This window comes from Bubalus kerabau, chromosome 4 (genome assembly GCF_029407905.1).
Source record: "Bubalus kerabau isolate K-KA32 ecotype Philippines breed swamp buffalo chromosome 4, PCC_UOA_SB_1v2, whole genome shotgun sequence".
NCBI classification, from domain to species: Eukaryota; Metazoa; Chordata; class Mammalia; order Artiodactyla; family Bovidae; genus Bubalus; species Bubalus kerabau.
Window position 1 is genome coordinate 172,363,560 of NC_073627.1, and position 24,955 is coordinate 172,388,514.

Sequence of the window (24,955 nt, forward strand, 5' to 3'; positions counted from 1 at the left end):
TAGAAGCAAGGTCCAATGCTGTAAAGAGCAATATTGCATAGGAACCTGGAATGTCAGGTCCATGAATCAAGGCAAATTGGAAGTGGTCAAACAAGAGATGGCAAGAGTGAATGTCGACATTCTAGGAATCAGCGAACTAAAATGGACTGGAATGGGTGAATTTAACTCAGATGACCATTATATCTACTACTGTGGGCAGGAATCCCTTAGAAGAAATGGAGCAGCCATCATGGTCAACAGAAGAGTCCAAAATGCAGTATTTGGATGCAATCTCAAAAACGACAGAATGATCTCTGTTCATTTCCAAGGCAAACCATTCACTATCACAGTAATCCAAGCCTACGCTCCAACCAGTAATGCTGAAGAAGCTGAAGTTGAACGGTTCTATGATGACCTACAAGATCTTTTAGAACTAACACCCAAAAAAGATGTCCTTTTCATTATAGGGGACTGGAATGCAAAAGTAGGAAGTCAAGAAACACCTGGAGTAACAGGCAAATTTGGCCTTGGAATATGGAATGAAGCAGGGCAAAGGCTAATAGAGTTTTGCCAAGAGAATGGTCATAGCAAACTCCCTCTTCCAACAACACAAGAAGACTCTACACATGGACATCACCAGATGGTCAATACCGAAATCACATTGATTATATTCTTTGCAGCCAAAGATGGAGAAGCTCTATACAGTCAGCAAAAACAAGACTGGGAGCTGACTGTGGCTCAGATCATGAACTCCTTGTTGCCAAATTCAGACTGAAATTGAAGAAAGTAGGGAAAACCACTAGACCATTCAGGTATGGCCTAAATCAAATCCCTTATGATTATACAGTGGAAGTGAGAAATAGATTTAAAGGGTCTAGATCTGATAGATAGAGTGCCTGATGAACTATGGACTGAGGTTCGTGACATTGTACAGGAGACAGGGATCAAGACCATCCCCATGGAAAAGAAATGCAAAAAAGCAAAATGGCTGTCTGGGGAGGCCTTACAAATAGCCGTGAAAAGAAGAGAAATGAAAAGCAAAGGAGAAAAAAAAAGATATAAGCATCTGAATGCAGAGTTCCAAAGAATAGCAAAGAGAGATAAGAAAGCCTTCCTCAGCGATCAATGCAAAGCAATAGAGGAAAACAACAGAATGGGAAAGACTAGAGATCTCTTCAAAAAAGTTAGAGATACCAAGGGAACATTTCATGCAAAGATGGGCTCGATAAAGGACAGAAATGATATGGACCTAACAGAGCAGAAGATATTAAGAAGAGGTGGCAAGAATACACAGAACTGTACAAAAAAGATCTTCACGATGAAGATAATCACGATGCTGTGATCACTGACCTAGAGCCAGACATCCTGGAATGTGAAGTCAAGTGGGCCTTAGAAAGCATTACTATGAACAAAGCTAGTGGAGTTGATGCAATTCCAGTTGAGCTATTTCAAATCCTGAAAGATGATGCTGTGAAAGTGCTGCACATTTGTGAAAGTGCCAGCAAATTTGGAAAACTCAGCAGTGGCCACAGGACTGGAAAAGGTCAATTTTCATTCCAATCCCAAAGAAAGATAATGCCAAAGAATGCTCAAACTACCGCACAATTGCACTCATCTCACACGCTAGTAAAGTAATGCTCAAAATTCCCCAAGCCAGGCTTCAGCAATACATGAACCGTGAACTTCCAGATGTTCAAGCTGGTTTTAGAAAAGGCAGAGGAACCACAGATCAAATTGCCAACATCCGCTGGATCATGGAAAAAGCAAGAGAGTTCCAGAAAAACATCTATTTCTGCTTTATTGACTATGCCAAAGCCTTTGACTATGTGGATCACAATAAACTGTGGACAGTAATTCTGAAAGAGATGGGAATACCAGACCACCTGACCTGCCTCTTGAGAAACCTATATGCAGGTCAGGAAGCAACAGTTAGAACTGGACATGGAACAACAGACTGGTTCCAAATAGGAAAAGGAGTACATCAAGGCTGTATATTGTCACCCTGTTTAACTTATATGCAGAGTACATCATGAGAAATGCTGGGCTGGAAGAAGCACAAGCTGGAATCAAGATTGTCGGGAGAAATATCAATAACCTCAGATATGCAGATGACACCACCCTTATGGCAGAATGTGAAGAGGAACTCAAAAGCCTCTTGATGAAAGTGAAAGAGGAGAGTGAAAAAGTTGGCTTAAAGCTCAACATTCAGAAAACGAAGATCATGGCAATCAGTCCCATCACTTCATGGAAAATAGATGGGGAAACAGTGTCAGACTTTATTTTTGGGGCTCCAAAATCACTGCAGGTGGTGACTACAACCATGAAATTAAAAGATGCTTACTCCTTGGAAGGAAAGTTATGACCAACCAACATGATAGCATATTCAAAAGTAGAGACATTACTTTACCAACAAAGGTCCATCTAGTCAAGGCTATGGTTTTCCAGTGGTCATGTATGGATGTGAGAGTTGGACTGTGAAGAAAGCTGAGTGCTGAAGAATTGATGCTTTTGAACTGTGGTGTTGGAGAAGACTCTTGAGAGTCCCTTGGACTGCAAGGAGATCCAACCAGTCCATGCTACAGGAGATCAGTCCTGGGTGTTCATTGGAAGGACTGATGCTAAAGCTGAAACTCCAGTACTTTGGCCACCTCATGCAAAGAGTTGACTCATTGGAAAAGACTCTGATGCTGGGAGGGGTTGGGGGCAGGAGGAGAAGGGGACGACAGAGGATGAGATGGCTTGATGGCATCACCGACTCGATGGACATGAGTTTGAGTGGACTCCAGGAGTTGGTGATGGACAGGGAGGCCTGGTGTGCTGCGATTCATGGGTCACAGAGCGACTGAGCGACTGAACTGAAGTGAACTGAGCTGAGAGGCAGGCTCCTTACCTCCAGTGTCTTGATTCCAGATCTTCACCTTGCAGTCATGTGATGAGGTAGCAATTGCAGGCATCGAGGCTAAAGCTCTGGGTAGAAAGATACAGGACGCAACAGTCTGGAAATGTCCCCTGTACTCACAGATTCTGCTCCGTGTCTGCCTTAGGTCCCACAGCTGCAAAGTAATGACAGGGGCTGGCTTGCATACATATTTCCCAGCTTCAGACATGCTTCATTCTCTAGTTTCCTCTCCCAAGCCTCTCATGATGCCCCTACTCCCTCAACCTACCTCCTCACAGACACCCTTATCTTCATCCCTCCCATCCATCCATCTAGTCAGGCAGTGACTATGTGTCAAACAAGCTAGGTTAAAGATGGTTTAACCTGAGGTTGTTGCCTTTTTCATTATCATCATGGCAGCACAGTGGAAGGACAGAAGGGGGTGGCCTATTTTCTACAACAGGTCAAGAGTGGCCTTATACCAGCCTCCTGGCATCTGTGGGTCCCATGGAGACACCACAGTTAGGGACAGCTTCTCATAAGTATATACAGGTTCAAACCTTCTGATTTAATACCAAGACACTGACTCTTGGTATAGGAAGACTAGAGTCTATAACAAGGGAGACGACAGTCCTGCCAGTCCACTCCTGTTGATACTAATCAGACTACACTTAATGTTCACAGACAAGAGCACATGGATTGTGTCCAAAAAAATAATGAAATCTCTGGACACTGAGTCGCTGTCCAAGGAATAATTGTAGGAGCTGGAAATGCAAATGCTTAGCTTGGAGAAGAAATGCTACATCAGAAGCCTGGGATTCAACACTTTAACCTACCACTTATGAGAAGTGTGGTCTTGTACAAGAGATTTCAACTTGCCATGCCTCTATTTCTCCATCTGTAAAATGGGAACTATAATAATACTGAACTAGCAAGATTGTTTTAAGGATTAAATGAGATAATGCACATGATATGCTCAGCCCAGTGCCTTGCACATAATAAATGTCCAATAAAATGGGAATTGTAGTTGTCCTGTTTGGATACTAGATAAATCTTTTAACTAATATTTTACTGTGAGAAATCCAAGGTACTCTGGAGGAGCCAAGGCAATCTATCCTGAAATTAACTGCAAGGAAAGGTACAGGGGTTCAGGATGCAGTGGGCCCTTGACCAACACTAGAGCCCCAAACTTCCTAAAGAACTTGAATTCCTTTACTGTGACCACATGTAAAATGGGAACACACTTGATTCTTCGATCAGTTCATCCCTTTTCTAAATTCTACTGGGATCAGGGACATTAGCAGGTGGTTCTGTGTCTAACGCCTTCCTGTCTTGACTCCCATCACATTTCTCTTTTCTATGACCGATGCAGAGAGCTTAGGCAATGGAGTTTTCTTGAAAGAAGCATGCAGAATGCCAAGGATTGTGTATAGTATGCACTTGGAATAGGCCTGAGACTGTAGTAGAGCCTGCCTGTATAGCTCAGGACAGGCAGGAGGCAAGAGGAAGTCATTTCTCATCAGCACCCCGACACCTGGACCCCGCAGTCTCTCACCGTCGCTTCACAGCCTTCCCCTTCAAAGCCGCTGCTGCAGGAGACACACTTGTGCCCATCCTCACTGACCTCGCAGTACGTCTGGATGTGCTGCTGGGTGGGAAATGTATGAGCTACCTGCAGCCCCCGACGGTCCCACAGTCTGAAAGAAATTACGGCAGCGAATGAGTTTGCAGTAAATGTGCTGAAGTGCACCTGTAATTGCCTGTAAACGCCGAAGTCTTGGCTCTTTGCGGGCTTTGGCAAGTCAGAACAGAGCGCTGGGATTTACCTAAAAACAGCAACAGGAACCAGATCAATCTCAGGGATGGTAAAGCTGTCAGGAAATAACCAAACTGAATGACATCTGAGTTCTTTCTATTTTGAGATCTAATTAATGGGAATATAGACCAAGCATCTTAATTGTTCAAGTTAATTTGTTAATTTGATCTCTTGGGGTACTACTTTCAACAGACGAGAGAGAATATTTCTGTGCCTGTGATTTAACAAAAATTTTCAAAGATACATATCATGATGGAGAGAAGCAGGCATCATTCCAGAGTCAGACACAGAAGATTTATAGGACTTGGCCAACTGATTCATGGGGTCAACTCGGGACCGTTTTGTTTTACCTCTTGTCTCAATTTTACTTCTTTATCTTCTTCCTACCATTTTCTAAGAAGAATCTCTTGAGATCCAATGTTTCTGGTCATGCTTTCTAGTCTAAGAAGGATTTACTTCATTTGACTTCCCTGATGGTGATTCTGAGGGCTGGGTGATTGAGAACACCTGGAGCCCAGTAAGGGCCACTTTAAGGGGTGGGACAAGCAAGCAACTGACCCTGAGTTTAATCTGAACACGTTCCCACAGTCAGGGCTGGCAGAATCAGCTGCTTCTAAAAACCAGCCAGAACAAGCTGACCTCCTGCCATTTAACCTCTATCCAGGTGATCCGCGGGGCCAGATCAGAGAGACACCAGCACTGGCAAAGTGCAGAGGAGGGGAAGGCCCTGGGCAAGGCACAGCAACGCGGAGAAGCAGAGCAGGACGAGCCAGGTAAGCGCGGGAGCCACAGACCTCCACCAGAAACACCTGCACTGCTGCTCAGTAAGCCCACCTGATGGTTTTATCCTCGGAGGTCTGGAGTATGTACGGTTCTCGGGGGACCCAGCACAAGTGAGTGACCTGGAAAAAGCAAAAGTTTCAAAACTTCTCCACACCATGCCATTTCTCCGCTGTAATTTCTGTAAATGTCACTAAAGAGCAGCCCTGTCATTACTTCTCAAGGATGCTGAGCCTAGCACATCTGACTTAAGAGGGATTTTATGTGGTGCAGAGGCCCACCGGTCATGCTCAAGCTGCAGCTCCTAAGTTATCAGCAGCAACAGAAGCACCTGGACCAGGCGTGAGCCTCGAAATGCACGCAGCACTCTCAGAGTGTCTGAAACCCAAACACCGCTGGCCGAGTGGCAGCTAAGGAGAGCGGCCTCTGCTTTCAAGTGGGACTGATGAAACCCTAACTTGAGGCCTCCTCGGGTTCAGGAAGCGTGTCCGTGTTTCCCTTTATCCCTGCAGCCCCCTGCTGGATAGGCATGAAACAGTTTTCAAAACAACCCGAGGTAACACGGTTTTCACTTCTTCCAGCAACCTGTACAAATGCGGAGGGCACAGGGCGAGCACATCTTGCCACTGGCAGTTGTCTTCAAAACTCGAAAAGATCACGTGACTAATGTCCGAAAACCACTAAAGGACACTGCCATGTCGGGTGATATAGTTCTCCCCATTTTATAAATGAAGACACCGAGACTTCTAGTAACTTTCTTGGGTTAATACAGCTAAAAAGTGATGTATCCATGCTTTAAACCCAGGTATGACTAACCTCATAGGCAGTAGAGTTGACATCAGTCTGCTACTGGCAAACACTGGTCTTCATAAGCAAATCAAATTATACAAATAGCAAAAGATCATGCTTATTTCTCTGCATAATGTTACATATACTGAACACATGATAAGCATAAACTGTGAGCTTCTGGAGGCCAGGAACCAAGCCCTGGGCCACTAATCCTGCTTCTAGCACAGTGCCTGGCCCACAGAAGATATGGAATAACTATGTTTTGAAGGCATAAGTGAAGACACCATTTAAAACTCCAATATAAACTAGTGGAGTTGTTCTCTGGAGCAGAAGACCTTAGTTAGGCGTGAGCAGTAATTAGGACCCAAGACTCTAAGGCCTGGTCATGCAGTCTCCATGTCTCTCTCCTAGGCTCTTCCTCACCCCAGGCTCCCTTCTGTTGCCCTCCTCTGGACCAAGTTTGAGTTCGTACCAGGTTCCTGGAGACTGAAGCTCTCTCTGCACACTGTCCAGTCCCCACATCCCACAAGAGCAGGGTGTTGTCACGGGAGCCGGTACACAGTTGTGATGAATCTTAGGGAACAATGGCAAGAAGATGGTCCATGAGACGGACTTGGGACAGGGCTTTTCAGAAAAGTACCACAGTATTGGTGTTGGGAAGACGTTGGTTTAACCTCACCTGGACTCACTGTCAGTCCAGTGACCACCATGGTGTGGCCAGAAAACTGCTGTCTCGGCTGTGAGGAGCTCTGCAAGTCCCACATCATGACCATCTTATCGCGAGAGGCGCTGAAGAACTGGCTTGATTTGTAAATACACGCTATCTGCTCAAAAAAAAAAAAAAAAAAAAAAAGACAGCTCTAGTGTGCTTGTTTGGACGTTAAAAATGGAAAAAGCCTGGAGATAAAAGTGCTAGAACCTGGTGTTTGCTCTCAGGCTGGTTCAAAATGCACTGTATCTGGCAGGTCTGTGCTCTGTGGCTGTCGCTGATACTGTCTCATTACGGTGGAGTTTGCTTCTCAATTTTTGGTTCATGTAGGTGGACCTCAGGGGAGTTACATAATCTGACATTCTCCATCATTTTTGCTGGAATCTCAGCCTACTCTGTCATGCTCTTTAACAATTAATTATTTAACTGTTTCTGGCTTTTAAAAAATTTCCCCAACTAGACTAAAAGTTTCCTCAGTATGGAGAGTTTGTCATTTTCTTACCTAAACACTTAGTAAGGCTTCGATACATGACCCTGGTGAGTTAGGACAGGGCAGGGGGAGTTAATCTCAGCTGTTCTCTATTTACTACTTGTGCTGTGCTATGTGCTAAATCGATCAGTCGTGTCCAACTCTTTGCAACACTATGGACCGTAGCCCACCAGGCTCCTCTGTCCCTGGGATTCTCCAGGCAAGAATACTGGAGTAGGTTGCCATGCCCTCTTCCAGGGGATCTTCCCAACCCAGGGATCAAACTCATGTCTCTTACATCTCCTGCACTGGCAGGTGGGTTAGCGCTAGCTGGGAAGGGCTTAATGATGAAACAAAAACTGTGTCTACTATACCTGTAACTATAGCTGAGTGAATGGTTTGCTCTGGTGTGAGTGGGGCTTCACACGGTGACGTCAAATGAAACCTCTGCATTTTTCCTTAACACTGAAATATTCAACCACTCTTACTACCGAGAGCTACAGGTGTTCCTTTATTCAATTCCAAATTTCCTCGTGATGCTAATCGTATGACAATTACCTTGGTGATTTCTCGCTCATGTCCTTTGAACCTTTTCACCACATTTCCAGTTCTCCAGTTATAGGCCACAGCTGTCTGCAGAGAGTCAGTAGAATATTTCAGTTTAATTGATTTTTTTTGTTTAGCTGAAACTACAAGCCTTTATCTTGTTCTCTACCTAATTTCTCCATTTCTACCAAGGTTTTATTGTAGTGTCGCTCCTCATGCTCCCCAAGTTTGAGCTCTCTGTCTCTTCCAGAGCCACTGGGCCACTCCACGGAAGCGTCTGGGCCTTAATTATGGGTTTGGGATAACACTCCCCAGGGGCATCTGGTTTAGGTTGAGGTTCTGGGTGTAGATGCTGAAGGAAAATCTACATGGGATTCGATTTTTTTTCCCTACTTAAAAAAAATTTACCATCTTAATCATTTTTAGATGTACAATTTAGTAGTGTTAAAAGTATATTCAGGGAATTCCCTGGTGGTCCAGGGGTTATGATTCTGCACTTCCAGTGCAGGGGGCATGGGTTTGATCCCTGGCTATTTCAAATCCTAAAAGATGATGCTGTGAAAGTGCTGCATTCAATATGCCAGCAAATTTGGAAAACTCAGCAGTGGCCACAGGACTGGAAAAGGTCAATTTTCATTCCAATCCCAAAGAAAGGCAATGCCAAGGAATGCTCAAACTACTGCACAATTGTACTCATGTCACACGCTAGCAAAGTAATGCTCAAAATTCTCCAAGCCAAGCTTCAACAGTATGTGAACTGTGAACTTCCAGATGTTCAAGCTGGTTTTAGAAAAGGCAGAGGAACTAGAGATCAAATTGCCAACATCCACTGGAACACTGAAAAATCAAGAAGAGTTCCAGAAAAACATCTACTTCTGCTTTATTGACTATGCCAAAGCCTTTGACTGTGTGGATCACAACAAACTGTAAAAATTCTTAAAGACATGGGAATACCAGACCACCTGACCAGCCTCCTGAGAAATCTGTATGCAGGTCAGGAAGCAACAGTTAGAACTGGACATGAACAACAAACTGGTTCCAAATCGGGAAAGGAGTATGTCAAGGCTATATATTGTCACCCTGCTTTTTTAACTTATATGCAGAGTACATCATGAGAAATGCTGGGCTGGAGGAAGCACAAGCTGGAATCAAGATTGCCAGGAGAAATATCAACAACCTCAGATATGCAGATGACACCACCCTTATGGCAGAAAGCAAAGAGGAACTGAAGAGCCTCTTGATGAAAGTGAAAGAGGAGAGTGAAAAAGTTGACTTAAAATTCAACATTCAGAAGACTAAGATCATGGCATCTGGTCCCATCACTTCATGGCAAATAGATGGGGAAACAGTGTCAGACTTTATTTTTGGGGCTCCAAAATCACTGCAGATGGTGACTGCAGCCATGAAATTCAAAGACACTTGCTCCTTGGAAGAAAAGTTATGACCAACCTAGATAGCATATTCAAAAGTAGAGACATTACTTTGCCAACAAAGGTCTGTATAGTCAAAGCTATGGTTTTTCTAGTAGTCATGTATGCATGTGAGAGTTGGACTATAAAGAAAGCTGAGCACCAAAGAACTGATGCTTTTGAACTGTGGTGTTGGAGAAGACTCTTGAGAGTCCCTTGGACTGCAGGGAGATCCACCCAGTCCATCCTAAAGGAGATCAGTCCTGAACACTCATTGGAAGTGCTGATGTTGAAGCTGAAACTCCAATACTTTGGCCACCTGATGCAAAGAACTGACTCATTTGAAAAGACCCTGATGCTGGGAAAGATTGAAGGTGGGAGAAGGGGACGACAGAAGATGAGATGGTTGGATGGCATCACCGACCCAATGGACATGAGTTTGGGTAACTCCAGGAGTTGGTGATGGACAGGGAGGCCTGGCGTGCTGCAGTCCATGGGGTTGCAAAGAGTCGGACACAACTGAGTGACTGGACTGAACTGAACTGGCGAACTAAGATCTCACACGCCATGTGGCATGGCCAAAAAAATAAAAGTATATTTACACTGTTGTGAAACAGATTGTGTACTTTTTTAATATTTATTTATTCATTTGGCTGCGACATGTCTTGGTCGAGGCGTGTGAGATCTTCAATCCTCACTGCAGCACACAGGAGCCTTAGTCGCAGCGCGTGGGGTCTAGTTCACAGGCCAGGGCTCGCACCCGGGCCCTGCGTTATGAGCATAGAGTCTTAGCCGCTGGGTCACTAGGGAAGTCCCCATACTTTGTTTTTTAATTTCAAAAAATCTCATCCATAATCCCATCTGCCAGAGAGAATCATTATGAAAATTGTCTTCCCATCCTTTTTCCAGGAATACATTTTAGTATTTTGTTGTATTTATCCCCTAAACAGGATTCAGAAGCATTCTCTGGCCTACTCTCTGTAGTTCAGTACTATGACCTAGTTAAATCCCAGTTTCCCAACCTGCAAAACAGAGAGGCTAATCCTTGCACTGTCTACCCCTCACAGGTGAGGATCATAGAAATATAATTTCATATGTCTAGATGTTAAAACAAAATGCTGCCAATTAAATGATATTATTATCAATTTCTAGATGCATCCTGATTTCAGAGGTGTTAAAATATGGAAACATGCACATCTTAGAATCAGTGAAATACGGTATGAAAATGGAATCTGAAGATTCTAAATGGCTATTGAAGATTAGAGGCATTATTTGTTATGAAAGAATCAGCATTTCTGCTACCAAGAGCCTAGGTCTGAGTGCTATGACAGATCCAAATACGAGGGAGATATAGCAACCAGATTTACACTGAAAATGGGAGCAGTCTCGAAGTATTGGTAGATATTTTGGCAAAAGAGATGCATAAAAGAGACTAGAACTTTCCTTTTGCTGATAAATAACTCCTGTGTGCATGCAGATGTAAAAATGGATAGGCTGGAGTAATACTTGTCATTTATAAAAAGCATGTGGGTGGTCTTACAGAGTGCTGAGGGTATTCCCATTTAATCCTCACAACTATCCTGGGTGGTTGGCATTACTACCCGCATTTAATAGGTAAGGAGCCTGAAGCTCAAGAAAATGAAAAGACTTGCCCAAAGTAACAGGAAGCGGCAGACTAGGAATTTAAACCCAGTCTTTTTAACTCTAAAGCGCATATTTTTACACTATTCAACCCTGCTGCCGGAAATGAAAAGCCAGCACTTCCTTTCCAAACATCTGCCTTTCTCTGCAATAAGCTGGTTCCCTGGGAAGCACTGCAAATCCCACCTTATCTTTTCCTCCGGAAACACAGAGGTCTGAGTTCAGAGCAGCAACAACAGAGACGGTATCCACATGAGCTGGGCTATACTCTTGAAAGGCTTTAGTTTGAATCTTCTCTTCGATAAATCCATCAGGCCTGCTAAAGAGAGGATGGAAAATGAGCCCCACAGTGTAGGGTGCACAGTGGAGCAAGGGGAAGAGAGTGTGGACCACAAGGCCAGGCTGAGGAGAAAGACAGAAAGGGAGTAGAGAAAGGAGACACACCGATGTCACCAGGATGGCATGATTAACTCTGTAAATGCTCAGGAGTGCATGACTGGGGTCTGATAAGGGAAGAAACCCAGAGTCTTTGCTTGCTCTAGAGATGATTCCCAAAGATGTGGGACCCCTCGCCATGGGGCTGTAGGCACTAGCAACTAAGATGTTTCTTATCCAAAAGGAAACAGACCAAACTGACTGTTCAGGGAGGGCATCAACGATGGCTCCGGGCCTTCTCTTTCTATAGGAAAGAATTGTCATGGGGCACAAAACGGGGGATCCCACCCGAGGGCAGACTGCTATACCTGTATTTGTAAGTGCTGTGTTTGAATTTGCTCTGCAGTTTCCCCATCACTGCACAGAACCTGCACGAGACCTTCTGGGGAAGAGCTCGTTTCAGATGGCACCTGAGTAGCAGCATCCCTTGGGGCTGCTGGAAGTTGTGTTCCCTGTTTGGTAAAAGGAAGAATACACACTGTTAACTCTGGGAGGCACAAGAACGACAGGTATTATGGTTATGCTAAAACCTTTTTTTTTTTTAAAAAAAAAAAAAGACTAACTGTAGGCATTTGGTTTTCCTCCTTTCCCTGCCTCACACTCTTATAGCCCTGGGAAGGCAACATCCCACCATACAGCATTTGCAGATAAACAAAAACAAAACTAACTTTAAAAATATTAAGATGCTCCCCAGTAAGTCAAATATAGAATCACTATGTGATCCAACAATTCTACTCCTGGGTATATAGTCCAAAGAATCAAAAACAGGTGTTCAATCCAAAATTTAAACATGTATGTTCAGAGCAGCACTGTTCACAACAGTCAAAAGCTAACAACAACCCAAGTGTCCATCAATGGATGAATAAACAAAATGTGGTTTATGCATACCGTGGAACATTTTTCAGCCATTAAAAGGAATGAAGTACTGGGAATTCCCTGGTGGTCCACTGGTTAGGATTTAGCGCTTTCACTTATTGAGATCCCATAAGTTTTGAGGCAAGGCCAAAAAAAAACCCAATCTATACCAGTAAGCTTCTTGCGAAACAGCTTTAGTTATTCTAAAAGTCCATAACCTTCCTAGCCTGTGGGACTGCTATTAAATACTTTCCAGGGTCATGAGGTTATTCTGTAATAAGAATGAGGCGTGGGAGACAGTGACACTAAATGAGACAGTACAGGTAATGACCTGACCGGCAGGTCTCACAGTGTGATCTCAGGACTGCTGGGGGTTCCTGAGACCCTTGCAGGGGGTCTGTGAAATCCTTCTCCCAACTACGTCTCCATGCGAGTCCTGACTTTCTGCTCACACTACAATGCAAACAACATACTGCAATAGACTGAATGCAGAAGCAGACATGAGAATCCAACTTTCTTCTGTTTAAGCCAAACAGTAAAGAGATTTGCAAAAATGTAAAACAATACCGTTCTCTTCCAATCAAACATTTTTGTGTGTTTTCAAAAGTATATTTATTTTTCATAAAATTATTTATGTTTACATGCAATAAGGTTTATTATTTTTAAAAGAGTTAATATGTAAATATTTTTTAATATCTCGGTTTTAATGTCAAGATCAGAATATGTGGCCAGTGTGGACGTCTGATGGGACTGAAGGCACATGACTAGGACATAGTCTCAGCTACTCTGGGTAACGTTCATCTGCTACTCAATTAGCTGTCCCCTGAGATGGCAGAGGGACAGAGGTGGGAGTGGGAGTGAGAGTGGCAGAGGTGGGAGTACCAAGTCGCCATCTCTTCCAGGGCTCTGCTTGAAGAAATTCTAGGAGATGAGTTTCTTATGGGAATGATGAGCCTACCTAGTTCTAGGAAGAATAGTCTATAATGAGAAATAGCAGCTAAAACTCACCAAGTATTCTCCATGCATGATCCTAGTTTCTGGACCAGGGATCAAACCCAGGCTCCCTGTAGTGGAAGCTTAGAGTCTTAACCATTGGACCACCAGGGAAGTCCCATATCATTCATTACCTTTAAAAAAACCCCACAGTTTTCCACTCTATGGAGGTCCCTCAAAAAAATAAAAATAGAGTTGCCATGTGATCCTGCAATTCCATTCCTGGGCATATATATGAAGAAAACCATAATTTGAAAATATAGGTGTACCCTAATGTTCATGGCAGCACTATTTATTTATAATGGCCAAGATAAAAACAACCTAAATGCCCACTGACATATGAATGCATAAAGAAGATGTAGTACATATACACACAATGGAATATTACTCAGCCATAAAAATGAATGAAATAATGCCATCTGCATCAGTGTGAATGCAACTAGAGATGATCACACTTAGTGAAGTAAGTCAGAAAGAGGAAGTGATCCCATATGTTGTCACTTATACACAGAATCTAAAATATGACACAAATGAGCCTACCTACAAAACAGAAATAGACTGACAGACACAGAGAACAGACTTGGGGCTGCCAAGGGGGCGAGGGGGAGCAATGGACTGGGAGTTCGGGACTAGCAGGTGCAAACGATGATATACAGAATGGATGAACAACAAGGTCCTGCTGTATCACACAGGGAACTACAGTCGACATTCTGTGATAAACCAGAATGAAAAAGAATACGTGCATATACATGTATAACAATCGATTTACTGTACAGCAGAAATAAACACAACATTGTAAATCAACTATACTTGAACAAAATAGATGAAAACAAAAACAAAACACTTAAAAACAACAAAAAACCCACCACAGCCTTCCAGAAGAATTTCAGCCTACATTTGAAAGCTGCCAGAACTGACATCCTGAAAAGAACAGGTAACCAGTGAGAAATAGACTATTTCCTGCCATATCAGGAAACAAAGGATGTCACAGTCATCAGGAGTTGCAGCCACAGACTACGGTGAGCTGGTGAATCCTGAGGAAATTCAGGATATGAAAAGTATCCTGCAGATCAAAGGCATGATTGCAGTGAGCCCAGACTCTTGCATCTTCCCATACATAGAAAAGTGCTAAACTCCCTAACTTGATGCATCTGGTTTTCTTTTTTTTGTTGTTTGTTTGTGTGTGCGGTTTTCTTTAATTAACAATAATTTTTTGATGTTCAGACTACCTGCCCTTTATTGCAAAACTCCTATATATCTGAGCTCACCCCCTCGCCTCCTTGGAATAGTTCTCTTGGGATTACTTGAGATGTCGCCTCCCGAGCATGAAGTCCTAAAAATTCCTACCGAATAAAACGTAACTCTCAACTTTTAGGTGGTGAATATTCTTTAAGTTGACAAGGGACAGAAGCAAATGCAGTGGAAAGAACACGGTGAGTGGCATCAAGAGCTCTGGGCCCTGGTGCCAGGCTTTCCTCGTCTCACGTGTGTCATGTGTCATAGAGCTCCTCCATCCTCCACACTGTGCCTCAGCCTCCCCTCTAATGCATAAACACGGACACCAGACTCCAAGATTACGAGCAGACTGTATGCTCCATAAGACGAGGGACTCTCATATCCTTCTCTGTACTTCAAGCGGCTTGCACGATGTGACAAACACATGTGTTGTGAAACCACAAACCTAAGGGCTCTGGATGTGAGAGTTGGACTGTGAAGAAAGCTGAGTGCCGAAGAATTGATGCTTTTGAACTGTGGTGTTGGAGAAGACTCTTGAGAGTCCCTTGGACTGCAAGGAGATCCAACCAGTCCATCCTAAAGGAGATCAGTCCTGGGTGTTCATTGGAAGGACTGATGTTGAAGCTGAAACTCCAATCCTTTGGCCACCTGATGTGAAGAGCTGACTCGTTTGAAAAGACCCTGATGCTGGGAAAGACTGAGGGCAGGAGGAGAAGGGGACGACAGAGGATGAGATGGTTGGATGGCATCATCGACTCAACGAACATGGGTTTGGGTAAACTCTGGGAGTTGGTGTTGGACAGGGAGGCCTGGTGTGCTGTGGTTAATGGGGTCACAAAGAGCTGGACACGACTGAGCGACTGAACTGAACTGAAGGGCTCTTCTAGTTCAGATGATGTAGGGTTCTCTGTAACAAGCACAAGTGTTGCCGGATAGACCAGAGGGTTCCCAGAGGAAGAGAACCAGATGGAACTTCTTTGACATAAGAGAACCATTATAGGCCTAGACATTTTGTGATCTAAGCCTGGCCAGAGGCTTGCTCTTGACCACATGAAGTGAAGTCACTCCGTCGTGTCCGATTCTTTGCAACCCCATGGACTGTAGCCTCCCAGACTCCTCGATCCATGGGATTTTCTAGGCAAGAATACTGGAGTGGGTTGCCATTTCCTTCTCCAGGGAGATGATAAATCAATTGTAAAAATTCCCAGTTCTTTGGCTTCCCTGGTGGCTCAGGTGTAAGGAATTCCCCTGCCAGTGCAGGGAACACAGGTTTGATCCTTGGTCCAGGAAGATCCCACATGCCACAAAGCAGCTAAGCCTGTGCATCACAACTACTGAGCCTGTGCTTTAGAGCCTGGGAGCCATGACTATTGAAGCCCGATAGAGCCTGTGCTCTGCAACAAGAGAAGCGACTGCAATGAGAAACCCACACACCACAAGCAGAGAAAGCCCGTGCAGCAACAAAGACCCATCAGAGCTGAAATACTAGATAATGTCTAAAATTTTTAAAAAAGGACTCCCAGTTCTGTTTCGAAGGTACAGGATAGCAAGAGGCACGTTCTTGAGCTATAGTGCAGGATCCAAACCCCCTCAAACACTCAATCACAAGACTGCTGCTGCTGCTAAGTCTCTTCAGTTGTGTCCGACTCTGTGCGACCCCATGGACTGTAGCCCACCAGGCTCCCCCATCCATGGGGTTTTCCAGGCAAGAGTACTGGAGTGGGGTGCCATTGCCTTCTCTGAACCACAAGACTATCTAGTACTTAAGGAATGATGATGCTGACCTCTGCTGACCCTGGTGACTTAATCAACTAAAGCTGTGACTCTGACAACCTGTGTCCCAAATTTATGCTGAACTCTCCTCTACTCAAGCCCCTTATGAATATGCATACACCACCTGAGCCCTTTCATATATATGCGTGCACTCTTATCTTAAAACTTCTCCAGTTTTGCTGTTCCGAGAGACACAGTTTAGGCAAGTATCCATGTTCTCCCAACTTGCTGCAAGTTGTAAATCCTTTCTTCTGCTCTTTGGCTTGGCTGTGTATTTTTGGTCTTGACACTCAGCAAGAGGGGAACCTAGTTTTTCAGTTACCACAAATTTGTCCCCAGGAAAAATTCCAGGATAGTTTTCAAAAAGCTTGCAGTGTTGTACTGCTGTAGTTAGATAAGAGATTGCAGGGCTTCCTATTTGCCAACCTAACCCATTTTTTAACACTGCCATCAAACTAAGGACAGATGCCACCCACAGATCTAGGTCACTGATGCTATAAATGGATTGACTCTGCTTAAAACTGATTGGATTTTTAGCTGGTATCTTCTGAGAGCCATACTTCCTATCTGAAGCATATTCATGGGACAATCTACGGAAAAGAAAATCTTTAGAATTACTTACGCCCAAACCAGTGGGATCTTCTTGGTGAACTGCCGTATTTGTAAAGTTGTAAACTTTGTAAACTTGGTAAGCTGCTGCTTTGTAAAGCTATCCTTTGGAAAATAGTTCAGGCAGCCACTTCTTAATCTCTGTAATTAGTGAAAAGACAATTAATCTCTTCTCTAACCATGTTTGTACTGAAAGGAGATTTACAAGGTAAATAAGAAACTGTTAAAGAGATTGTTAAGTGTCATTTCCCCTCACAAAGATTTATCTTGCAAAATTCAAAGATTTTATAACTTGCACATTTCCAATACTTAGGGAAACTATACCATAATGTTAATTATACAACTATTTTTAAATATGCAAAACAGGATATATTTAAACTCATCATTAAATATTTTTATTTTACTCATAGTAATATTTTCATTTATCAAAAATCTTCAGGAGTGACTGCTTACTTCCAAGCTTACTGTTTTTGTGAGAAAGTCAAATTCTCCTGTTTAAAATAATACTTTAAGTATGAATTTTTAAAATATTACTTTAAGTAGAAACAGTTTCTCAAAATCATCACATATAAACTCTTTATTTAAAGATCTTCAGAATATGAGCAGAAACATCATTTGCTCAAAATTCTAACTAGGTAGAGCTCTTGACTTCTAGCCCAGAATTTCCACTATAAACATCTACAAAGAAGAAACAGCTTTACAGCATTTTAACAACTAAATTTTAAGAATTCAGATAAACTCTAATTATTGATTGATCTTATTCTAATTACTAAGAGCAGCACAAAATAGTCAGAATAATATTTCATTAGGCGCATTAGCCTTGAAATGAGGCCTACGTCTGAATTATAGTTCTGCTTCGTTCAGTCTAGGGCAAGTTCCTGAACCTCTCTAAGTCTCAGTTTCCTATGTGTAAAATAGGATAATAACTCTATCATTCAGCTTCTGTGAAGATTAAAAATAGCACTTAGGGACATCTCTGGTGGTCCAATGACTAAGACTCCAAGCTCTCAATGCAGAGGGCCAGGATTCCACCCCTGGTCAGGGAACCAGATCTCACACACTGCAACTAAAGATCCCGTGTGCTAAAACTAAGACCCAGAGCAACCAAATAAATTTGCTGTTGCTCTTGGTTAGTAGCTAGGTTGGGTCCGACTCTTTGTGACCCCATGGACTTCAACCTGCTAGGCTCCTCTGTCCATGGGATTTTCCAGGCAAGAATACTAGAGTGGGTTGCCATCCTCCTCCAGGGGATCTTCCTGACCCAGGGACCAAACGCAAGTCTCCTGCATCACAGGGGGATTCTTTTCCACTGAGCCACCTGGGAAATCCAAACAAATATATAAATAAATATTTTTTAAAACAGCACAAAATATGCCAAGGACTTTTTTAAACGCTTTATATTTAACTCATTTAATCTATTCCACAAGCCTCTGAGATAGACGTTACTATCTTCATTTTGCAGATGAGAAAAGTCAGGCACAGAGATGTTAAATTACTTGCCCAAGTTTACACATAAGTTGCAAGTAAGTGTCCTAGCTGAAACCTGAGTATAGGCATTTGGGCTCCAGGGGCTTTGCTCCCTACCAGCTTACTACACTCCCTCTCTGCAAAAACTAGTGCATTTCAAACTCTTGGTTCGAGCTGCAGATTGTTAGTAACAAATGATGACTACCAGAATGGTTACTGGATTGACAGAGATAGCAATGCTAAAAGCGGCAATTTTCACTATTATTAATTCTACTCTTAATACACAGATATTAAACATACATTACAAATATACACAGAGAATATACACATGTGAAAGTGAGTCTGGAGTATATTAAACTGAAGCCAATTATGTCTCCTGACCAGAGTGACTGATCACACTAAGGCTAAGAATTCATTATGTTAGATATTATATGAAAGGAAAGGATGCTCCCACTCGCTCAGTTGTGTCTGACTCTTTGCATCCCCACTGACTGTAGCTCGCCAGGCTCCTCTGTCCATGGAATTTTCCAGTCAAGAATACTGGAGTGGGTTGCCATCCTTCTCTGGGGGAATCTTCCTGCCCCAGGGACTGAATCTGCGTCTCTTGTGCCTTCTGCATTGCAGGAGGATGCTTTACCACTGCACCACCCGGGAAGCCCAGATATGATATAGCAAGGCGATTTAAAACCTTGAGAACAAAATATATGTACTTGGATAATGTCCATGTTGCTGTAGACTAAGAAATGAAAACACTATTCAAGTTATCTGCCATAGTTTATATTGTGAACCTGCAGTATACTTGAGAGGAAGGAAAATGTCTTATTCATTTTTGTATTGGCGCTTTAAGCATGGCCTAGGAAAACAGATGCAAGGCAAATATCTCTTGAATGAATGAATGGAATACTAAGGTGGGAGAGTCTGCTTGGCAAGCTTTTTTTAAGGACCTAACAATATGTGCAGAGAAGGCAATGGCACCCCACTCCAGTACTCTTGCCTGGAAAATCCCATGCACAGAGGAGCCTGGTGGGCTGCAGTCCATGGGGTCGCTAAGAGTCGGACACGACTGAGTGACTTCACTTTCACTTTTCACTTTCATGCGTTGGAGAAGGAAATGGCAACCCACTCCAGTGTTCTTGCCTGGAGAATCCCAGGGACGGGGGAGTCTGGTGGGCCGCTGTCTCTGGGGTCGCGCAGAGTCAGACACGACTGAAGTGACTTAGCAGCAGCAGCAGCAGCAACAATATGTGCATACATGCTAAATTGCTTCAGGTGTGTTTGACTCTGCAACCCTGTGGACCATAGCCCACAAGGCTCCTCAATCCATGGGATTCTCCAGGCAAGAATACTGGAGTGGGTTGCTATGCCCTCCTCCAGAAGATCTTTCCAACCCAGGGATCAAAGGCATGTCTCTTATGTCTCCTGAATTGGCAAGCGGGTTCTTTACTACTAGTGCCACCTGGGAAGCCCCCAACAATATTCGGGTCGTTTACCACTGTCCAATAACAGATTTTCCAGGTAGCAGTTACTCTGACCCGTTCCACATAGAGGACTTGATTCCAGGTCAAATCAGGCCTAAATCTGAATCCTAGAACTCATTTCTGCCCCAAGCTACTCTCCAAAGGCCTTTAAGATCCTCAGTGGTCACTCTATTTTTAAATTTTTATCTTATTTAATTTTTTGGCCTCACTGTGGATCATGTGGGATCTTAGTACCCTCACCAGGGATCCAGCCTGTGCCCCCTGCAGTGGAAGCATGAAACCTTAACCACTGAATTGCCAGGAAAGCCCCTCAATGGTCACTCTAAGCATAATTCAGAGAATTCTCTTTTAACTTTCCAGTGCAACATTCCTTGGTACACTCCAGAATATTTCCACCTGTCACTTTCCATAAAGAAACTGGGACTGGAGACTCAGATGGTAAGGAATCTGCCTGCAATGCACAAGACCCGGGTTTGATCCCAGGGTCAGTTAGATCCCCTGGAGAAGGGAACGACAACACACTCCATCCAGTCTTCTTGCCTGGAGAATTCCACAGACAGAGGAGCTTGGGCGGCAGTCAACTGGGTCACAAAGAGTGACTAACACTTTCACTTTTTTCCATTTCCAAAGGTCACAAAGGGGTGAAGCTGGGGCACTGGATCTTATTCAGCTGGACTACTGGTCCACTGTTCATGTAAATGATGATTTCATATCCCCCTCCTTCTCCCCAAATCTCCTTCTGCACTTATCTAAACTACACTCTGGAAGACCAAGGAATCTAAAACCAAAGCTCAAACAGAAACAAAACCACAGGTAGAAGCAAGTAGGAAATGGTCCGATATGACCTTCTAATGGTACAGGTAGGGGAAAGAGCGTCTCAGAGAATAAGAGGGTCTTGCCCAAGATCATTTAGGGAATCAGCACTACGTCAGAACTCCCAAGGTTGCCCCAAATTGTGGGGACAAACTCTGTGCAGTTTTTCCTTTCAGATCACACAAATGCCCTGCGCCTCTTCTAAGCGTTTGGCCAAAGCTTATTTTTGATGAAGCTGAGGTGGGTGGGGGGTGGGGGGTGGGAATGGATGGAGGGGTGTTCACCCAAGACTGGATGTAAGGCCACCCAACCCAAGGCGGGCCCCGGGAACGCCCTCCCCGCTTTGGCCAGTCAGGCGGCTTCGGCTCGGAGAGCGCGAGGGTTCCCACTTCCCCTCCCATCAGCTGCGCCCTTTCCTCCCGCCTCGGGCTCCATACCCACCGGCGGGCCGGCCGGGCCGGGAGCTGAGGCCCAACTAGGACGCCGAACCCGACGGCGTCCACAGCCTCCAGGCTCCGCAGCCTCCGGCGCCTCCGCCCTTAGCAACGAAGTGCGCGTCGCTAGGTCTGGAGTCCTGCGAAAACCCTCCGGGCGCCCTCGCCAGCCACCGAACCCGGGTTCCGCTCACCTGACGTCTCTCGGGGGTTGAGCCGAGAACGCCCCGCCGCCTTCTTACTGCAACAGTGCATGGTCAAGGTTCCAGAAAATAGGATTAATGTGTTCAAGATCACCAATGCCAGAGAATCTGTATAAAACAAGGAAACCATGTATCACTGTAATAGCCACTGAGAAAGCACTTAATAAATGTCTTCTTTTTAACTATTCATTCAGATAGGGATGTTGCTTTATTTCTTAGGAGTTTTCCCTTATTCCGCTAAGGCAGAGATCCCTCCCTTGTACATTTCTCCAGGTCTCAGACACCCCCATTCCTTTCTTTCTTTCTTTCATCAAACCTTGACAGCCCAACACCATAGCAAGGAGACCCTGGAGTACTTCTTGAGATCCATTGGGAAGACGGTTCTAGAAACTAACAGCAGCTACAAGACAGTTTTTGTGGTTGCAGTTGAATTCCTTCTAGATTAGAGTCTTGTCATCTCTCTGTTCCTAGTACAGAGCACAGGATTTGCTAGCGGCTGGTTGAATGTGTGTTGAATGAATAAACAAATGAATAAACGGCAAGGACCCTAGTCAACATTTCTTTTGCACCCTAATAGGTGCCTCCTGCAGTGCTGATCTCCCAGCAAAACTGCCTTCAATGAAGACTCGTGGAGTTTCTGAAAGTTAGGTATCTGTAGGATCAGAAGTTGAGATGGTGAGGGAAATTTACCTTCATAGAGTGTCAGGGCTGGACATGGAGGTCTATCATTGGACCCAGAGAGGGAATCCCCTCCAAGCCTCTGCATCACAGTTTCTCTAGCCTCTGTTAATGCTCCCTCAGTGACGATACATTCATTACTTTATCAGTTAGTGGTCTGTTGTTAGGAGATTTCCTCCTGACAGGAGCTGGGATCTACCTTCTTGCCATTTACAACATTAATCTTAGTTCAGAGCCAAGGACTCTGCCTAGAAACTTCACCCCTGTTTCTCATAACAGCCTGGCAACTTTCAACCAGGAGAGACTGATTACTTTGCCTGGGATACTAGGTTAGGCTTAGCGCGGCTACAGAGTTGACTTACCAGGTCCCTCCCTGCCTGGTAATATGTTCCAGCTCTGAGTTTGCAGACCCCCTGGAAGCTGCCTTAGGCCGAAGGCACCAGAGATTCCCAAACTGGTATCTCTAGCCAGACTTCTCCTTCGATCTGCATATCCACCTGCTTCCTGCCTACTTCCACCTAGATGACATTTAATCCTTGACATGACTCACACTGGAAACTATCTTCCCCCCAAACCTGTTCTTCCTCTTTTCTGAGTACTGGGCACCACCATTCATCAATCACCTAAGCCAAAGGATCCAGGAGTCATTTGTAATTTCACCCTCTCCTCTGTGTTCCAGAACAATCCCCAAGACTTCTCAATTCTGACTCCTAAATATCCAAAAAATAAAAATCTCTCCGCTTCTCTATACCCACCACCCTGCTTTAGGCCAACATCATCCCAGTGTGATAGATTAAAAATGGCCACAAGTTCTTTGTAGCTTCTCCTATCAGAGCTGGCCTTGAACTTGTCTGGTGAGTTCATGCCTCAAATGCCAAGTAGTTTCTGCTCTCACCTTCTTGAAATATTGCCACCACAGGAAGAAGCCCAAGCTAGCCTGTTTAACACACACGGCCCAACCAATAGATAGCACCAAATGCCAGCTGTATGACTGAGACTATTTTAATTAAAAAAAATTTTTTTTCTGTGCACTGCACGGCATGTGGGATCTTAGTTATCTGACCAAGAACCGAACTTGTGCCCTCTACCTTGGCAATGCAAAGTCTTAGCCATTGAACCACCAGGGACATCCCTGAGTGAGGCTATTTTAGATCAACCAGAAAAACATCAGAAAAACAGCCCCGTTGGGCTCAGCCCAATTTGCCACCCCAAGAACTGTGAGCAAATAAACAGCTGTTTAAGCCACTAAGCTTTGGGATGGTTTATTATACACAAAAGATAACTAATATCCAAATTCCTTCATCAGGTTCTGTAAGGTTTGGAATATACTTTATCTTTGAATCTCAGCATCCACCTCTACCACCCATACTATATGCTTCAGTGGTTGAAGCCACTTGCAGCTCCCTGGCTTATTCAGCTGTCACTTGTGAATCCTTGCACAGGTGTTCCCTCTGTCCACAGTCCTTACATTGATCACCTGTCTCTGCCTCACTATCCTCAGCTTAAAGGCCATCTCCCTCTCTGCCCACAGTCTTCCCCACCATACCTCTCTTCCTCCAGCCTGAGTTAGCCATCTTTCCTTTGTGCTTGCAAAACCCCCACACTTTCCACCATCTAGCATGATTTTTCATTTTCTTGTCTTTCTCACTTGATTGGGAGTTCCATGTGGGCAGTGGCTGATAGATCCCACCTGGATCGATTGCTGTGTTAACACAGCGTCTAGCATAGTGCTGCAATAAAACATTCTACTATGATGGTAGTGTTCTGTATCTTCTCTCTACCATCTCCTAGTCCCCGGCCACTTGTGGTTATTGAGCACCTGAAATGTGGCTAGTTTAAGTGAAGAACTGATTTTTAAATTGTATTTAATTCTAACTGTGTGTGTGGTGGGGGTGCTTCTTCTGGGTGGGTCTGTTCATTAGAAAGCCAGACCCTGAGCTTTAAGATCTTGGTATTTAAGAGTAATTGTCAGGATTTTTTTCCTGCCCTGTTGTTTCTTAGAATCTGTTGGGCTGTGAAACACTTTTTTTTCTTTAGAGAAAAAGAAGGTATAGCGTTGACTATTTGCTGCTGCTACTGCTGCTAAGTCGTTTCAGTCGTGTCCGACTCTGTGCGACCCCATAGACGGCAGCCCACCAGGCTCCCCCGTCCCTGGGATTCTCCAGGCAAGAACACTGGAGTGGGTTGCCATTTCCTTCTCCAATGCATGAAAGTGAAAAGGGAAAGTGAAGTCGCTCAGTTGTGTCCGACCCTCAGGGACCTTCCAGGCTCCTCTGTCCATGGGACTTTCCAGGCAAGAGTACTGGAGTGGGGTGCCATTGCCTTCTCCGATGAGATAGGCACTAGACAAACTATTATTTTGAACCACTTTTTCTTTCCTGTGAATAACATTAAAATTTTTTTAAATTTTGTATTGAAGTAGAGTTGATTTTACAATTTAATTTTAACTTTAAATTTTAGTACCCATGGTACTATGTTTTTGTGGCTATAGTATTGGGGAGCTCAGTTATGCTCATGGAATATTTTTGCCTTGGTTGTATTTTTTTCCTTTTTTTCTTTTTAAACAGCCACTTCTGGTCATTATATTCACTTCTCACCTGCCAAATACTGATGCATTTAAGGATGGAGGTGATCCTTTATGGTGATTTTTCCCATGGTTGTATTTCTTTCTTTCTTTTTTTAATCACTGAGTATTTTTGAATAAAAAAATGAGAGTGGAAGTCAGTCATGGACAGCCAATTAGGACACAACATAGAATGCTGTGGGTGTAAGTAAGGCAAATTCACATACTGCCTTTTACCCCTGACCTTTTCGCCCCTTAGTGTAATGAAACCAGTGCCTCTAATTCTGCCTTATATACATATTGATATAAACCTAGTTCTTGGCTTTTTACTGCCTTAGCAGTATTCTCTCCTGCTTGTCTAGTTTGATACTGTCATTCCTCTGAAGTGGGCTGATCCTGAGA

The 24,955-nt window shown here is 43.9% G+C and overlaps 1 protein-coding gene and 1 long non-coding RNA gene across 12 annotated transcripts in view; one reads left to right on the forward strand and one right to left on the reverse strand.

The window, feature by feature from the left end:
* Nucleotides 1–24,955, reverse strand: part of WDR31 (WD repeat domain 31) — a 37,549-nt gene that overhangs the window by 9,343 nt on the left and 3,251 nt on the right. For 2 of the 11 annotated variants that reach the window (XM_055579393.1, XM_055579381.1), the window contains exons 1-10: nucleotides 21,117–21,275; nucleotides 16,931–17,058; nucleotides 11,760–11,903; nucleotides 11,203–11,335; nucleotides 7,979–8,053; nucleotides 6,922–7,066; nucleotides 6,715–6,815; nucleotides 5,508–5,575; nucleotides 4,413–4,554; nucleotides 2,870–3,032 (exon numbers count right to left, since the gene is read on the reverse strand). In XM_055579393.1, the coding sequence (XP_055435368.1) occupies nucleotides 2,870–3,032; nucleotides 4,413–4,554; nucleotides 5,508–5,575; nucleotides 6,715–6,815; nucleotides 6,922–7,066; nucleotides 7,979–8,053; nucleotides 11,203–11,335; nucleotides 11,760–11,875 (943 nt within the window). In that variant the 5' untranslated portion in view covers nucleotides 11,876–11,903; nucleotides 16,931–17,058; nucleotides 21,117–21,275. Of the gene's footprint in view, nucleotides 1–2,869; nucleotides 3,033–4,412; nucleotides 4,555–5,507; nucleotides 5,576–6,714; nucleotides 6,816–6,921; nucleotides 7,067–7,978; nucleotides 8,054–11,202; nucleotides 11,336–11,759; nucleotides 11,904–16,930; nucleotides 17,059–18,095; nucleotides 18,228–21,116; nucleotides 21,277–21,303; nucleotides 21,473–22,885; nucleotides 23,352–24,955 lie in introns of those variants that run through there. The other 9 variants (XM_055579384.1, XM_055579392.1, XM_055579385.1 and 6 more) reach the window with 9 other exon arrangements.
* LOC129650675 (uncharacterized) lies at nucleotides 5,235–15,708 on the forward strand. Its single transcript, XR_008713924.1, has 3 exons — nucleotides 5,235–5,446; nucleotides 11,798–11,960; nucleotides 14,675–15,708. It is a non-coding gene; the product is annotated as an uncharacterized LOC129650675 (long non-coding RNA).